An 18,166-nucleotide genomic window follows, 5' to 3' on the forward strand; every position below is an offset into this window, starting at 1 on the left:
GATGTTTTCAGGATGGGGGTACCTCATATCAGCAGTGTCATTTTTGTAAAAAATTAATAACTCTTAAAATAGCATGAATAGTAACACTTCTGGAACTAGAAACAATGTTGATTTTAATCTTTACCCCTAGTTTTGGATATGGGAACTTGAAGCATGGAAAAGCCTGGTGGTGGTGTGATGTGGTACTTGTTTTGTCAGGCAAATTGTTCTGCATCAATTTTGAAAGAGCCTCTTAAGGAATAGAGTTTCCTTTTAGTTCTGTTTCACTGTTTTTCACTCTGATTCAGTGACCACATTAGCACTGTTAGCTTGGGGCAGCTGTCCAATAGAACCTGCTTGATTAAACCTTGATCTGTGCCACTTGCTCCCTGCCCTCTGACAGATTCACACACAGCAGGACCTTCAAGTTAGTTGGCCTGCTCCCAAGCTAATATTTCTGTGGATCAGATGAAAATGATGATGGATAAAGACCTTGCTTCTGCTTGGCTGTTGCTAGCATGGGTGCCTTTTGCCTCATACCAGAGCTGTGTAGTTTGTTGTTATTTGCGTTTGGTTTTTAGACTTAATCATGCTTGCTCCACTCTCCAGTGAAAAATGTACTGATATAGGATCTGTCAGAAAAGGTTTTATGAAAACTTCTCTACTGTATAATTTTGTACAAGTTCTCAAAATGTGTTCAGAGTTCACTAGAGTTTTTCTGTATCTTAAACACGAAATAGAAATACTTCCCCCTGCCTCAAGTGTTTCGTAAGAGCATAGGTCTTCAGGGAGTTGAACATTACAGTTACCTATCACACACACCATTTGACGTTATTTATTGAATTCTTACAAGTGCGGAAATAGCTAATAAAGTACCTTTTTTTTTTTTCTTTGGCCATTGAATACCATTTTATTAAGTAGGTAGAATTGTGTCTTTCATCAGATTGCATTGGCTGACTTGGTATTGAAGTTTTAAATATATGTCTGTCTTTCTCAAATTATCTTGAGATGACTATTAAATGGAAAATATTATTAGTTAAAATAATACTTGATGCAGATCTTTTGGAAAGTGCTTTAAACAGCTATTATGTTTGCATAATTAGAACAGTTAACTTTGGAAAAGTATTCATACAGACTTGCATATCTGCCAAAGCAAGTAAATGGTGTTTATGTATTTAAAGGAGGCTAGGTTTATGATTCCAAAGCTGTTGGTAAAAAAAAAATCTATGTGAGATCTAGAATATGGTATATTTGGACGACTTAATCCTTGATGCCCATTTATTTTAGATAGGCATTTTGTTATCCCCATTTTTGCTCATTGTTCACAAACCCAGTGTCCTAGAAGTATCTTGTTTGCAGCTCAGTAAGTCTGCTGCCTTTTCCTGCAGGACAGATTATCTTAAGTTGTTGGATTGTTTAATTTGTTTTAAATCTTTCATAAGATTTTTCATTTGTATCTTAAAATCCTACGTAGAGTGGCTGGCTGTTAAGTGATGACAGACTCACAGTGGTGTTAAGCAATGCTGTTGAAGGCAGTGTGTGCCAAATGGCTTGCCTGGTCTCTGCAGTGACCTTCAGTCTGTGAAGGTCTGAGTGAATGCAATGCTAGTGGAACTAGTTCAGGGGTAGCTGTATCGGTGGGGTGGGGTGCCTGGTTAAGCAGACGTGCCAAAAGAAGGGTATACTGCAGTGCTATAGTGACTGCATTGTTTTGGGATTCAAGCTGATACGTGTGCGTGGGATTGTTCTGTACCACATAGTTTAACCATGACCACAGTTTAAAGGCCATGACCAATTTTAAATGTCCAGAGTTGGCTTTGGTTCTGAAGACCATATCATTATGTCTTTACAGTCTCAGTAAGTGATCTGAGTTACGGAGTTAATACTCTGCAGTTCAAGTAAATCTTCTACATTTGATAGCAGAACCGTATATGAAAGGGGATGGAATTTATTATTTACTTTTTAAAATTCAGACTAGTTAATGAAATCAAAAACAATTTCTGTGAGACAAGGTGCAAATTTATTACCTGTAAAGTTACATGTTACATGGTTCTGCGTCTGCACCTTGAACCAAGTTGTTGTAAAGTACTAACTCATGAAAATAAAGGGCTTCTCAGTGAGTAGCAAAGAAGGAATCTGAGTTGCCATGTCAGTAGATCCTGGTGAATCCTTCTGCTTAGGAAGCAGTCACGTCCACTTCTGAAGTTACTTCTGAAAGCATACTTGGTGAACAGCTCTTACAAGCTGTTAATGTAGTATTTGGCCTAAATTTAGTAATGGTAACTTCTTTTGCCCTTGAAAAGTTTTGGGTGGTTCCCCTCAAGTACAGATTCAGAAGTTATACGTTAAAATACTGTGATATGAGGCTATTTATATGAGGTCCATCTGTCAGATCCATATTTCTGCAGTTCAGAGACAAGGATGTTGTACGGCACAGTGCAAATGCTTTGCGCAAGTCCAGGTAGATGACATCCTTGTCTCTAAAGTGGAGAGACATGGGTTTGATGGATGGACTGCTTGCTGGATAAGGAGTTGACTGGATAGTCATACTCAAAGAGTTGCAGTCAATAGCTCAATGTCCCAAGCAGAGACCAGTGATGAGTGATGTTCCTGAGGAGTCAATACTGGGACTGGTGCTGTTTAATATCTTTGTATGTAACATGGACAGTGGGATCGAGTGCACCATCAGCAAGTTTGCTGTCAACACCAGGCTGTGTGGTGTGGTCAACACACTGGAGGGAAGGGATGCCATCCAGAGGGACCTTGACAAGCTTAGGAGGTGTGCCTGAGTGAACTTCATGAAGCTCAACAAGGCCAAGTGCAAGGTCCTGCACGTGGGTCAGAGCAATCCCAAGCACAGATACAGGCGGGGTGGAGAATGGATTGAGAGCAGCCCTGGGGAGAAGGACTTTGGGGTGTTGGTTAAAGGGAAGCTCAACATGACCCAGCAATGTGCACTTGCAGCCCAGAAAGCCAACCGTATCCTGGGCTGTGCCAAAAGAAGTGTGGCCACCAGGTCGAGGGAGGTGATTCTTCCCCTCTACTCAGGTCTCCTGAGACCCCACCTGGAGCCCTGCATTCAGCTCTGGGGCCCCCAATGGAAGAAGGACAGGGACCTGTTGGGGCAACTCCAGAAGAGGGCCGTGAAGATGATCAGAGGGCTGGGGCACCTCTCCTGTGAAGACAGGCTGAGGGAGCTGGGGTTGTTCAGCGTGGAGAAGGGAAGGCTCCAGGGAGACCTTACTGCAGCCTCCCAGTATGTAAAGGGGGCCTGTAAGAAAGCTGGAGAATGACTTTTTACAAGGGCAGGTAGCGTTACGACAAGGGGCAATGGCTTTAAACTGAGAGAGGGCAGATTTAGATTAGATATTAGGAAGAAATTCTTTACTGTGAGGGTGGTGAGACACTGGAACAGGTTGCCCAGAGAAGCTGTGGATGCCCCGTCCCTGGAAGTGTTCCAGGCCAGGCTGGATGGGGCTGTGAGCAGCCTGGTCTAGTGGAAGGTGTCCCTGCCCATAGCAGATGATCTTTAAGGTCTCTTGGAACCCAAACCATTCTATGCTTTTATTTAATTTTAATTAGCATAGAGGAATAAAAGTTTGGTTTAGAAGAGGAGGATCCAATCCTGTTAGGTTTGTTTGTCATGTGTGTCGGTTGTTAGGATTTGCATTTAAGTATCTGAATGAGTGAATATTTTGGAGGTAGTTGCAAGGCATGTTGTAAGGTGCTGTCCTTCCCATTTCTTCACAGAAAATCTGTGCAGAGTGAGAATGTATTTCTTTTTGGAAGTTCCAAAATAATTTAGGTGACCTCAAAATAACCCATTCCTTTAGTTTAAGCTGCAGAAGGATCTTCTGTTGCTCCAATCCTATCAGGAGCAAGAGGCCCTTCAAGCCTGTAGCCTTACACGCCTGGTCTTGCTTCCTTAGAAATCAGTGTTGCACAGTTTCCCAAACCCACTGAAACACCCTGATTGAAATAAAGTAGATTGTACTTCTATTACAACTGAATTTCTGTGATTTTTGATTTGGAAGGAATATCTATTCAAAGATTTCCAAAGATTTCATGTTAAGTGCTTGTTTGAGAGAGGAATAACAACTATTTCTGAGTAAGGGGCGGCACCAGAACTGAAGTTTCCCAGTTGGGACAGCTGCTGAGTGACTCGTACTTCAAAGGTGACAAGTCCTACTTTTTGCAGAACTTGCAGCAGACTGTGTTTTCATGTGTAGTCTGAATACGTTCTTGTCATATTTTTACTTCAAAAAAATCTAGTACAAAATGGAATCCAAGCACTATGTTAACTAATATGCATTGTGGATTTAGCTGCTAATGAAAATTACTGAGAATAATGATCACCTAGTTACTTATACGTGTAGGCAGTTACAGTTTCTGGTTGATCTCATCTTCTCCCCACATTCCTTCACTTAGGCACTTCTCCCATGAAATTCAAACATGGGGGTCTGGAGGAGCATGGGGAGGAGGCTGGGGTTGGGCAGGACACAGGCTTGGAGTTAAAAGCCAGAGAAGCTGAAATGAATTTAAGTTGTTTTTTCAAGGTAGCAAAATGCAGTGGTTTGGGACTGGAAGAAGGGGAAACTGACATCTACCAGAATGCCATAAGGGATTTGGATGGGAGCTTGTGGGTTCTTTAATCATAACTGATGAGTCTGCAGAAGTGCATCAGCACTGTGGGTATTGGTGCGTATCAACACCTATTGATGATAGCAGAATCCTGCAAAACCTTACCCTAGGCAGTAAGCTGGTTGTATTAAATTGCAAGGGCTTCAAAATACTACTTAATTTTCTTGTTTTGTTGGTCTTTCCTCTAAATCACTTCAAACTGTGATTATTTAAAAGGATAGCATTGTGTTTGGGCTGAACATTTTCATGTTTTCCGGTTTTGTACTTCAGAGCACCCAGTTTCATATGCTGTGTAGGGGTCTGTCAGTATCCAGCACTTAAATAAGAAGTAGGATTGGTTTAAAATAATAGTATTTCAGAAGTAAAAGTGGATTGACAGTGGCTCATAAGACCAAGTAAAAACTTTACAGTTTGTAGATATTTCTAGGAGAGTTTCCCAGGCACGGAATATGACACTGGCTTTTTCATAGTAGTAGACAGTATCCTGGAATTTCAGGAAAAGTGTCCTCCAAAAGTCTCTGTAGGCATATTTGCAGTTATCTATATGGTTTCAGAGAGAAATGGATATACATTAACAGAGTGTCTTTATGCGGGAGTTTTTGTTTGGAGTTTTTGAAGTCTGTGTTAGAAGAAAACTTGCTTCCAAATGTAATTTATGCATAAAACCAGATTGGCTTTTCAGCTTCTTGATCCAGACCAAATTAAAATAATCATCAAACTTGTTAGTGATTGGTGTAATATAAATCAGAGCTAAAAATATTCCTCTTTTTTTTTTTCCTGTTTGTTTTTTTTGTGTGTACAGAAAAGACGAAAAGGAGTATGCACTGAAGCAAATTGAAGGTACAGGGATATCCATGTCGGCCTGTAGAGAGATTGCAGTAAGTGTACATACATAAAAGTATTTTTACTGACACTATTGTTCAACAGATATTTTAATTTTTCTGAATTAAGTAATGTAAAGATCATCTAAATGTTTTCTTTAATGTATGCAAGCATGAAAGTTATTCAGACATGACCTTTTCTTAAAATGCTTTCTAAATTATTTTTTTTTTAAACTGGAAAGAGTTGTTCTTGCTAGATGATAGTAATGCCTCTTGCTGGTATAAATCTGTTCTATCTGCTTGTATGTGTTGAGAGGGAGATACCTTTTAATGAAGATTTATTTTAAAAAGGGATGACCTGAAGGAAAAAAGTTCTGAAAGATTACAACTGCCATTTCAAGTCCACATGCTAATGATGGATTTTATTTCTAATATGGCAGACTAATGGTACCTTACTCTTTACCTGAGAACAATTTGTTCTCCTCGTTCATTTTGCTAAGTACAGAGAAATTTCATAGCAAAATAAAAACCAGCTTCAACTGTATTTTTTTAACATGTGTCTTAGGAGAAAAAATGGATTCAGAAGTTGCATGCTTTGAGCACAGTAATGCCCATCATTCCTTCAAAGCTTGTAAAAATTAGGTGTTTGTATATGAAGGTAGAATTTGATCTTTAATATTTATTTTATGACTGAAAATGTGCATTACTGTCAAAGTGCTGGATAGTGAGTAAAATTGTAAAAATTTCTTGTAATGCAAGAAATTCTTGCATTGCGGAGAAGAGCACTTGATTAAATATTTACCTTCTTTTAACGCTGTCACTATGCTGAGGGCTGTTGAAACGTATGTTAGGGTTGTGCCTAAAGCTTTTTATGATCTAAGAGTGTTGCATTGAAATACAGCGTTTAAATGTGCAATTCAGTGTGAGACATTAGAAACTCATGAACTGAGCAAACCACTGTACTGTGTTTAGTATAGTGCCCATGGTAATTCTGTACGAAGAGACTTAGCAGATAAAACTACTGTCCCTTTTAAAGTGTTTGTCGCTGTAAGGTCAAGGTCAGCCATGGATTTGAGAGGTGGCTGTGTTGCTGTCAGTCCGCTTACACAGAACTTACCCAGTGACCTTTTTGCTAATATTTCTGCCTTTGGAGGAAATAAGAAATCCTCTTTCAACATCAGTATTAGATTATATTCTTGTTACTATCAAGCTGGTTTTGACAGTGTTGGTTTGGTTTTTTTTTTGTTTTGTTTGTTTCTTGGATTCTTGTCCTTTGTCCGTTTTAAATTGTACTACCGTGGAGATGATGTGTGGAATAGTCTGAAGGGGATGTTCCTGTTGTCATGATAGCACTGTGGTATGGAGCTGGTTCTGTCATACCTGGACACAACAGTGTCCTTACACACCTTGAAAAAAGCAGAGAGTGTAAAATCATTTTTTTTAAACTCTGATGTATCAGCATTTCAGTCTTGATGTTTAAAAAAAAAATTTAAAACTTTTTTATTGACTTAGCTTTGTGCAAAGCTCAGTACAGTCTCCTTTCAATGGTTCTACCTGTAATTCTTCCTTGAATGATATTTTGCTCTTCTTTAGACTGTGTTGTAAAACTCTATAACCTGAGATAATGTAGTAAATCACTGTTTGCATCAGTGAAATTCAGGTTGGTCAAATATTAGAAATATGAAAAAGGTGAAGGTGAAACAGTTGAAAGAGAAATACCAACTTCTTGTCATTCAGAAACAAGCAGAATCAAGCTCATTTTCTATAAAGAGAAGCAGAATTATGATTAATGTAGTTAATCTTGTATTTAAAGGCTTAGAGAGGTAACAAAGAGGGTAAAGTTTACTGCTTAAATAAAGATTATCAGCCTGGAAAGAGGCCATGTTAAAATGTCATTAATAGTTCTTTTGACGTTTAAACTCCACTCTACAACCACCACCCCCATTCCACCCCCCAACACCAAAAAAAAACCCCAAACTCCACTCATATTCTGTGGAAGCTGAGAAAATGAAATAAGTGCCAGTGTATGTAGTTCTGTGTGTTCAGAATATTCTAATAATTCTATAACCTGAAGACGCTTGACAATGAGCTCAAGAAATATATTGCTGAACTAAAAGACACTCAGTTTTGCAGTCCAAGACCATTTTGTGTGCAGTATTGCTGAGACACTTAGAATAAGATACACTGGCTAACTTTCTCTAAGTGGAAAGGCAGATGATGCCTCTCTTCTGACATTACAGATCAAGCTGGTCTGTCTTTGCTTGGGACTTTGGAAAAGATAAAGCCTCTTTTACCATTCTTAATATGAGCTCCTCCTGGAAGAAGGCTTACGTCGGTGAAAATATCATATAGGCGGTGATTCCTGGGGTAGTGACTATTACTTTCTTTCAGCTGTAGGGTGATGCCTGCTGAAGGAATCCATATTTCAGCCGATTCTGTTGTATTGAATACAAAAGTACTAGAGGGGATCCTTATATGTTAAAGACAGGGTGGAGGGAAGAAGGCTGCTGGAGAGAAGAATTTCTTCCCTGTAACTCAAGACTATGCTGAAGATAACACAGAAATAGTTGGCATTTCTTTTCTTGTTAGAAGGCAGATGATTGCTTGGCTTAAGCAACAGCATTTTTGAAGAGTAGAGCTGTAAATTATGAATGAGAGTTATGAAATACAGAGTTTTCATTTTTACATTATTATTTAGTTAACAAACCTTTCAGCTCAAGACTTGTATTACCTTATTTTGGAACCAGTGATGGATGAAATATTTTCCTTACTGCTTGAACATCAGGGTGGATTTTGGAGAAAAACTAATTCAGAGAAAAGAAAAATATAAGCCTTTTCTTAATCGGTGCCATGGACTGGCTAATTCAAAAATATCTGGATATGTTGCCTGTCCCTCAGTGTGGCAGAACTTCAGGGCAATTGTTTGTGATAGGTAAGGTTTGCTAACAGTGTAAGAAAAGTAGTCTTGCTGTATTAATAAAAGGAGAGCAGGAGAAAGCAGTAAAATGTCTCAGCTTGAATTTTATTTTTTTTTTTTTGTTCTGAGAAAGAAATAAATTTGGGGACTGATTTGGACAGTGGATTTTGGGCTTATGCTGCTAGACTGCAAACGGTTTACAGCTATCTCCATTGGAGCTTATTTTAGTGGCTAAGTCACTTCCAAAATTTGTGGTTGTCTGTTGCTTTTTGCATGAGGAATTGCAGAAACCAAAGGCTGAATGGTAGTAGAGGTTAATCTGAATATCCTCAGAAAAACTGCAGTCTTGAACAAATTGGGGAGCTACAATATGATGACTGTTACTGGCTTATTTAGCTGAGATAGTGGAGTCTAGGATCTTGAGTGAAGGGAGCATGTCAGAACTCTGGTCTTTAGGAGAGCATACTTCAACCTCTTCAGATACCTGCTTGGAAGAATTCTATAAGATAAAGCCCTGGGGAGAAGAGGGATCCAGGAGAGCTTGTTGATAGTCAAGGAGCACCTTGTCCAAGGCCAAGGAAGTTCCATCCCAACAAGGAGGAAAGCAAGCAAGGGCACCAGGATACCTGCATGGATGAGCAAGGAGTTCCCTATTGAACCCAGGCATAACAACATGTGAGGTGGAAATAGGAATTGGTAATGCGAGAGAGGCATAGAGTTGCTGTTTGATCTTGCAAGGATGGGCGTTAGGAAAGCCAAGGCTGAGCTGGAGTTGAGTCTGGCAAGGGACCTGAAGGGCAACAAGAAAGGATTCTACAAGTACATAAACAGAAAAAGTAAGACTGAAGAAAATGTGAGCCTGCTGCTGGATGGGAACAAATGATACGGAAAAGGCAGAGGTACTTGGGTAAGACCAGCCTTCAGGAATCTCGTGCTTCGGAGACCAGAGGGAAGGTCAAGCAAGGAAGACTTACCTTTGGTGGAGAAGGACCAAATTAGGGAGCACTCCGACTGGACATATGTAAGTCTGTGACTTCTGATGGGTTGTCCCAGAAATGCTGAGGGAGCCGCTTGTATGTCATTGAGACCACTCTCAATTATCTTTGAAAGATCATGGTGATTGGAAGAGGTTCCTGAGGAACGGAAGAGAGAAAATGCTACTCCTGTTTCCAGGAAGGAGGATCCAGGGGGATTACAGGTTGGTCAGCCACACCTCAGTTGCTTGGAAGGGTGATGAAGAAAATCCTCCTGGAAATATTTCCAAACACTTGAAGGACAGGAAGGTGATTGGGAGTAGTCAGTATGGATTTGTAAAGGAGAAATCATCCTTAACCAACCTGGTAGCCTTCTATGATGAGATGACTGGCTTGAGGAATGAGTAAGCTTTTAATGCTTTCTCCAGTAATATTCTCACAGACAAGCTAAAAAATTGCAGGTTAGTTAAGTGGAAAGTGAGGTGGATTGAAAACCAGCTGAACAGCTGGGCCCAGAGGATTGTGGTCAGTGGTGCGCAGTCCAGTTAGAGACAAGTCACTAGTGGTGTACCCCAGAGGCTGATAGTGGGGCTGATACTGTCCAGCATCTTCACTGATGAACTGGGTGCTGTGGCAGAGCCCATCCTCAACAAGTTTGCAGTCAATACAAAACTGTGAGACATGGCCAATACACCAGATGGTTGTGCTGCCATGGAGAGAGGCCTCAGCAGGCTGGAGAAATGGGCATAGAGGAGTCTTGTGAAGTTCACCAAAGGGAAATGCGAAGTCCTGTATCTGGGATGGAATAACTCCAAGTACCAGTACCTGCTGGGAGCTGACTGGCTGGAAGGAAGCTCTGCAGAGAAGGCCCTGGGGGCCCTTGTGGACAGCAAGTTGACTGAGCCAGCAATGCACCCTCAGAGCAAAGACAGTCAACAGCATCCTGGGCTGTGTTAGGCAGAGCACTGCCAGCGAGTCAAGGGGGATGGTCCTTCCCCTCTAACTTGGTACTGGTGGGGCCATACCTGGAGCGTTGGGTCAAGTCCTGGACTCCTCAGTACTTGAAGGAGAACAGAGCAATTGGAGTGAGCCCAGCGCAGTGCCACAGAGATGATGGACTGGAGCATTTGACATATGAGGAGAGGCTAAGAGAGCTGGGACCGTATAGCCTAGAGAAGAGAAGGCTTGGGGGATCTTTTCAATGTATGTAAATACCTGATGGGAGAGAATGAGGATGTGGGAACCAGACTCTTCTCGGTGGTGCCCAGTGACAAGCAAAAGGCGATGGGCATGTGTTGGAATACATGAAATTCCATCTAAGTATGAAAAGATGCTTCTTCCTGTGAGGGTGACTGAGTGCTGGAACAGATTACCCAGAGCGGTTGTGAAGTCTCCATCTGTGGAGATGCTCAGAGCTTGACTGGATGCAGTCACGGGCAGGTTGCTCTACCTGGACTGTGCTTGAGGAGGGAGGCTGGGCTAGATCTCAAGAGGTCCCTTCCAACTGGAAAGATTCTGTGATTCTGTAAAACAATCTTTTAGTATTTCTGTGCATTTAGTAGGAATAGAACCATGCTCTTCAGGTGTATTTCTAGTAAGAAGATAAACATTTTGTACTAACAAAATAGTATTCTGTACTACTTGGCAGTGAAGTACAATCAAGAAACATTGGCTTGCTACGTTCCAGTAAAAGCTGCAAGTCCCTCTTGTATCCTGAGTTGCTCTTCTGAGGTTCCTGACTGGTTGCTGAAATCAGGTATCTTATGCGAGGTTCTTGGAAAATTTTTGAAGGGTCCGAACTTTATTCCCAAATTCTTTCTTTAGGTCTGTTTTTCACCAAAACACACATTTAATTTAGTACTTATAACAGTTCCCTGGTATGAGTTGCGCATCTTCTCAAAAAGTCCAATAATAAATGAAAAGTGCAGTTTTCCTCTGAAAAAGTGTTTTTGATGTATTCTGGCTTTTCTCTCACTGAGACTGTTCCATGTGAGTAAATTAAGTATAGTGGTAAAAATGTCCTGGAAACCAATGAAGTATTTGTAACAGTCACTTGTACTGCAGAGAATAGTCTTGCTCTGAAATTATTCTTAACCCAGAAGAGGATAGTTTTAAGAAAGTCTTTTTATAAGATCACTTTTTTCTCCTAAAGCATAGATTGCAGGCAAGGATGACTACTACCAAAGGTTTCATGCGAATCAGTAGCTTGTTAGATCTTAGGGGCTCCTCTGTCAACTCCTGGTCCTTTCCAGCTTTTCTCCCCACCCCAAACACTGAGAACTTTCCCTCTTCGAAGGATAAATTACCAACTCTAGCCATCTTCTCTGTAAATGGTGGTCTTAATTCTAAACTTCATAGGATTTTTCTGTCAGGGTTTGTTTTTATAGCTCAGTAGCCTTTTTTCTGTGGGGAAAAATAATTAGACTAGGCTGTTACAGATTATTTAAATGGGAGAAGTAATGCTGCAAACAAACAGCATTTCTGTCCTAGCCTTGCTTAAGAGTGCCCTCAATTGCTGCAGTTTTGCCCTCTGTGAATGTTGGGTCTGGGACGCGTAAGGGTTTTAGTTGCTACACCCTGTGCCTGTGTGTGCTAGTTGTTAGTGAAGCTGCTAGAGGCTGCTCCTTCTGGGAGACCTTGAAACGGTGCCAGCACACTGTGGGACACTAGTGGGAACATTAGTTGTCCTTTGTGTTCATACTTGCATTTATGGGTACAGGCTAAAATAATTCAGACTGTAATGTTAAATGAGTTACTGAAAGCTCGTTCAAACAATTTGGCATGCACAAATTACTTTCAAGCCTTTTGCCTATTGATGCAATGTATGCTACAAAGTGCTAGGGGGTACCAGTATTTTGGCATCCTCAGTTTCTGAGGGTGGGCAAAGTTTTAGAAGCCTTACAGGTTAAACGATAGGGTTTTGTAACCTTTTTGTACTTGTCAGCTCTCTTGAGCAAGGCTCTGCCTTGCTGTATTTCTGTTCTTTTCCACCTCCCTGCTGTCTGTGGCCTTCCTGTGTGGGTAGGCAGCTCTTCTGGGGCTGCCTCTTCCTCCTCTTGGCGTTGGGGGTCTGTGGGGGTGTGGAGCTGTAGCTGAGCCAGGGAGGTCCAGCTAGACTTACTGTTCCCATCTTGAAGCACTTTGTGCCTTTGCTCTGTGTTTCTCAGCAGTGCTGCTGGCAGCATGGCACAGGGACACTCCAGGGGACGTGTCGTGCCTTGCTGGGTTGAGCTAGTAAAGCTTATTTGCTTTCAGTTCTGTCAGGTGCTGCATGTCGCTTACAAGCTGCTCTTACCTCCCTGGTTGGAAACTTAGTCAAATGAACTAAATGTGAAGCTACTTAATTTGAGACTCTGGACTGGGCTGGCCTTGACCTGTTTGATGTGTGTCTGCATCTCTTGGGAATGCAGAAAAGATCAGCTGTACAGGAATAATATCTTTTCAGTATTAATAAAACACTTTGAAGATTTGTAATGCCATTGGCTATCTTCAAATACAGCTACATAGAATTTCATAATAAGTACAAGTCCTCTGCTTTGGCTGTGTTGACCTTTTCTGTGGCTTTGACTATCACAGCAGCTCGCAGTATTTACTGTTATGTAGAAAAATAGGTCTCTAACCTTGGTCCCTGGCTTTGTTTAAGGCAAGGTTAGGTGAAAAAAGGCCTTAAAAAAGCTTGCGTCCCCAAGTACATTTGCTGTAGGAGATTCCTTTTGAATGTCAGAACTTCTTTTTCCTTGCCAAGATAAATATATAGAATATTTGGCAATGTAAAATCTTCCCATAAATTCTCTACTACCTAATTAGAAAAGATTGTTAGATTTGTTTGTGGAAACTTTGAAACTCCACTCCCTCTTTCAATAGCTGGAGGTAGTGAAAGTTTGAAAAAATATTTTGAAAGGATTTTTATTTAAGAGTTAAGGCATGTGTTGGCTAGAAGCGTCTGTGCATTATGATTTTGTAAGTATGAATCAGCTGGAAGGAGGTTTTCGCTTCGTCTGCATGAAAACTCATGTTTTGCATGCCATAGGAAGAATAAGAGTTCTCTCTGTTACATGGCCTAATCTTGTATAATCTCTGTAATGTAAATAGTTCTTGTGTAAGGCAGTACTTAAATTCCTGCTTTGGTTATTCTTCAGAAGGGTTCTGCGGACATTTTTTTGTCTTTTTATTTTATTGCATCTGAAAGAACAATTAACTTCACTAAATAAAAAAGTACACAGGTAGTAAATCTGTAAAATAAAAAAGATTTTTGTTTCAGTCAGTTAAGGTGACTTTTTTATTGGCTCATAAATGCACTGTAACATTTATGAAAATAAGTTTTGCAGCTTGGAGTATAATGTTTTTGTTAAGTAATAGTAACAGAAACAGAGCATCATCTGAAGCAGCTGGTCAGCCCCATTGTCTGACTACATCCACCTCATTCAGCAGTTTAACAACAAAAAAGAGCATGCAGAGGAGAAGGGAAAAGGGAAACTGCTTTTAGTGCACCGTTGGTTTCTAAATACAAAATTTGAAAGTTTTCTCTTTTCATACAGCATTTACTTTGCTGTTCTTGAAGTTGTGTCTCTGCTGAAAGCAGGACAGCAATATCAACAAATCTATGGCAAGTATGTTAAAAAAAAAGCTTTAACCCTATTCTAACACACTGTGAGCCAGAGAAGCTTCTTTACACATTTGGTACTTGACATCACTTAGGATATAATCCAAATTTCCAGTGCAGCTGACTAGGAAAAATGAATGTTCAGTGCTTTTCAGGCTCAGTTGTTTCCACTTTTAATTTGCTGTTCACTTCAGAACCTGAATATTCTCAGAGCACATATGCAAAACCAACGGATTGTGCCTTCAACAGAAATGAACAAAAAAGGAAAGCCAAGCCTCTTCAGGTTGAGCTGTAGGCAGCAATGCACTGAAAGCAAATAGCTACTTTATCACTCAGATAAGGAAGAACAGAATTGCAGATAATACAGGAAAGACATTTTTAAATAATTATTTGCCAAACTTAAATACTCCCTGCAAGACTGCATGTGTGCACACGTGAAGACACATGTTTTAAAGCTTCAGGTGGAATGTTTGGTGAATTTTAGGTTCTTTTCGGAATGCATCATAAACCTTTCTTTTTCTCTTCTGTTTCTCATTCTCTCTTTCCCATTATGTGTTTTCCTTATGTTCCTCCATTTGTACTTTCCCTGTAGTCCAGTGAAATTAGTTTATACATGTTTTCAGTTTATTCTGTGTGGAGGTGTTTGAATGTTTGTTGTTGAAATGTTTGAATGGTATATTGACTTCGTGTAACTCTAGAACATACCCTTCTCTAATTTAACAATATATGTGACTGGTTTTGATGCCTCAGACTGAGGTGATGGCATGGGTTTTCAGATGGATTCTTTTTAAGTTGGGACTTCCACTTTTACTAAATTGGCCACTTCATTCAGCAAGTGTCTCACATTTTCTTGTGCATCCTTTCACAACTAATGTAGTAGCAGAAGCTCTTGTTGTTGCCCTCGACATTCCTTGCAAATGTCAATTCAAGATGAGCTTCAGCCTTCCTGACACCATCCCTACATGCCTGGGCAGTGTTTCTAAACTCCTCCTACATAGCCTGTCCCTGTTTGCACCGCTCTGTATACTACCCATCTTGCATCGGAGCTCTGACAATTTGCTTAACTGAACTGGTCTCCTGATACTTGTATTTTTTAGTAGACCTGCCAGCTTTCTTGAACTCCTTTGCCCTTCAGAGCTGCTTCCCATAGCTGCCTGCCAGTCCTTTCAATAAGCTGAAATCTGTTCTGAAGCTCTGGGTCTGTGCTCTGCTACTTGCCTTCTTCACTCCACTCAGGATCTTGAACTGTACTAGTAGATGGTTGCTACAGCCAAAGCTGCCTTTGGTTGTCACATCTCCTGGTTCTTCGTTGTTGGAAAACAGCTGTGTGCCACCTTTGTTGGCCCATCCAGTATGTGTATCAAGAAATTTTCCCTGATAGCCTCCAAAAATTATCTGGGTTGCTGCTGCCCTGCTGTCTGCCCTTCCAGTATCAGGGAGGTTAAGGTCTCCGGTAAGAACAAGGGTTTGTAGTTCAGGAGTCTTTGAGTTGTAGAGAAGACTTCATCCAATTCCCCATCCTGATCAGGTGGTTCTCTGATGTACTCCCAACACAGTGTCATCCTTACTGGTCTTTGTGCTGATCCAGACCTGCAAGCTGTCTGATGCTTCTCTGTGCCCATGGGGTCTGTGAGGCAGAAATAAAACGTTACTAATAGTGCCTAAACTGGATGAATTAATACAGAACAAAGGTGGCTGGATTGAAAATGGAATAACAGTGGAAAAATCCGTAAGGCTTGATCAAATGCTAATTAAAAAGTTGCTTTTTTTCAATACATTGTATGGCATTGGTTTTAGCCTGTGTATGGCAAAGTGGATAGTGGTTTTAGTCTACAGTCATATTTTACTCTGCAGGCTTTTATATTTAAGTTGTAGTTAGCTTTGTTACTGAAGGCAAAATGTTGTGTTACATTCTACTAAAGCTTTATTCACCTCATTGAGTTTCATTATGTTAAAAACTTCAGTGTGGTGTTTGTTTCCTTGTGAACCTCTGTGTATATTTCTGTGGTAAGCTGAAAAATAGCTTTGTTTAAATACAGCATTCTGCCGAGTTTATGAGATTTGACTTGTGTTTATGATGACTTGGTACATTATTGTATGGGGTTTTTGAGAGACAGGGAGGTTTTCCTGTTTCCAAACTGTAGTTAACAGTACAGTAGTCAATAAATGGATAGCCTGGGTGTCTTGAATTCTGTGATGCATCTTGTCGACAGGCTTACAGTGTGAGGTTGTAAGTGTGTAGAATTTGCCTAGTTTGCATTTTCATAAGAAAGGTGGTTCTCTGGTCTATTTGGCCTTCTGACTGGCAAAATAGTTCTGCCTTGTAGAAAGAGCGTCATACTCATACTTCCTATCTCATTAGTAGTGTCAGGATGCTTACCCAAACCTGCTTGTTGCCTGTATGTAGCACATGTACTAAATTGGGGGTATACATAGATTCTCAATAGACTTGGCCTTGAGCTCTTTCATATGCAGCCACCCAAGGATACTGGAGTTAAGGTAGTCTGGACCGCCTATACTATTGGAAAAAGTAATAACTTTTTTGAAGATGTGAACAGAATACTGAAAGAAGCTATCAGTAGAATAATTTTGATTGTAGACAGTTACGAAATATGAGATCTGCTGCCAGTTCTTGAAGACATTTGTGGAAGCCTCTGCCTTTTTTTTTTTTCTGTGCTAACAAGCTTATCCTATCCCACGGCCCTATGGAGTCTGTTTCTCAACTCTCAGTATCTTTCCGTATTTTCACTTGCTTACCTCAGTTGCCTTTGGTACGATTTACCTTGCTTTCTTCTCTCTTTATTTCTGGATGCCTTTAATACTTACAAGCAATACAATGGTTTCCTGTCCACTAGGTCTGTTTTGGATCCATTTTGGTTTGATTTCTTTAAGCTTCTACTCTAAAAAAGTTATTACTGTTATTTATGTTCTGTTTCTGACCAAACTCCAAGGTTTGTTCAGTACCCTCATCTGCCTTAGTATCTTTATACTTTGGACTAATTCCTTATTCCTTGACATGTTATTTTTGTTATGTATTGGTGATCTTTTTTCTTGCCTAGGTTTTATCTAGTCTGTTTTAGGTTTGTGAGTATGGGTGATTCTTGCAGCTTTACATTCTGTCTCTAAGCATTTATTATACTTGTGGCCTAAAAAATAATTTACCGCTACTAAATTGCCTTTTGTGCTGTTCCACATCTGAAATTCACCAAATTTGCTTGAAGCTTTGAAGTCTAAATAAGGAATTTTATTGTGATTTTAAGTTTTAATCATTTTCAGCTATCTCCATTGTTCAGATTTTAAGTCTGAGCCCAGATGGATTATTTTATTTTTCCTTCTTCTGGGCATCTCAAATCAAGACTATTTTCAAGCTCTTATTTTCTTTCTTCAGTACTTCCAGAACTCACGGGTTTTTTTCAACACAGATGGGCCTGAAAAACACATCTATATTCTTACCCAGCTGGGATTATTTAAAATCTTATCTTTGTCCTATGAAATGCTCTGTATATGGTGCTGCTGTAGAATCCTTCCTTTAAACCATTCCATTTCTGTCTTATCAAATTAAGTGTCCTTGAAGTCCCCTCTAAAAATGCAGAATCTGCAAAACAAATCAAAACCATGTCTGTCTTCTGTGGTTAAACTTAATGCTCCTTGTTACTCTAGCCAATGCTCAAAATGCCATCTACTTGCTTGTCAGATGTTCACGTAATCATTTCTGTGGTGTTCTGCATACTAGTGGAAATAAAACTTGTCAAAGGGTTCCCATCAAGGTACCAGTCATGTTTGCATTAGTGAAGTCTGAAAGTGTTTAGTTCTCCTGTGGTCTGTGGTGAACTGATTGCTTGTATTTTGGTTTAATAGCCTTTTCTTTTTCTCTTGCATGGCATTTTCTGGTGCTATTAACTTGTACTGACTGACTTGAAACTTTACACACCCAGGGCATAATTGCTGTTGCATGTGCAGAATGAAATGCATAAAATCTATAGGGGTTTTCCTACAGATGCTTCCCCCGCAACAGGGACATCTACAGCATATGCTTTTGAGGATAGACAGTACTGCTCCTCTTTTCCCAGCCAAGAAGAGGGTAAGAAGGTAAAGGAGGAGGGAAAGTTAGTTTAGGGTGTTGTCAAAAGGAGACTAAGTGAGATTAATTTAGGGTGATCGTTGAGTGGTAGTGATTGTTTTACAGGTTGTTCTGTCCCAGTGAGCTCTCTTCATTTCTGAGTGCTTAATC

At 40.2% G+C, this 18,166-nt stretch overlaps 1 protein-coding gene across 2 annotated transcripts in view; it reads left to right on the forward strand.

Moving 5' to 3' along the window:
• CDK19 (cyclin dependent kinase 19) overlaps positions 1 to 18,166 on the forward strand; it is a 133,394-nt gene that overhangs the window by 15,583 nt on the left and 99,645 nt on the right. Inside the window, exon 2 of one of the 2 annotated variants that reach the window (XM_080388201.1) lies at positions 5,423 to 5,498. The exons of the other annotated variant lie outside the window; for it this stretch is intronic. Coding sequence (XP_080244327.1) covers positions 5,423 to 5,498 — 76 coding nt within the window. The remainder of the gene's footprint in view (positions 1 to 5,422; positions 5,499 to 18,166) is intronic. 2 annotated transcript variants of the gene reach the window in all.

Source organism: Falco punctatus (assembly GCF_963210335.1).
Source record: "Falco punctatus genome assembly, chromosome: 5".
In the NCBI taxonomy this organism is placed as follows: domain Eukaryota; kingdom Metazoa; phylum Chordata; class Aves; order Falconiformes; family Falconidae; genus Falco; species Falco punctatus.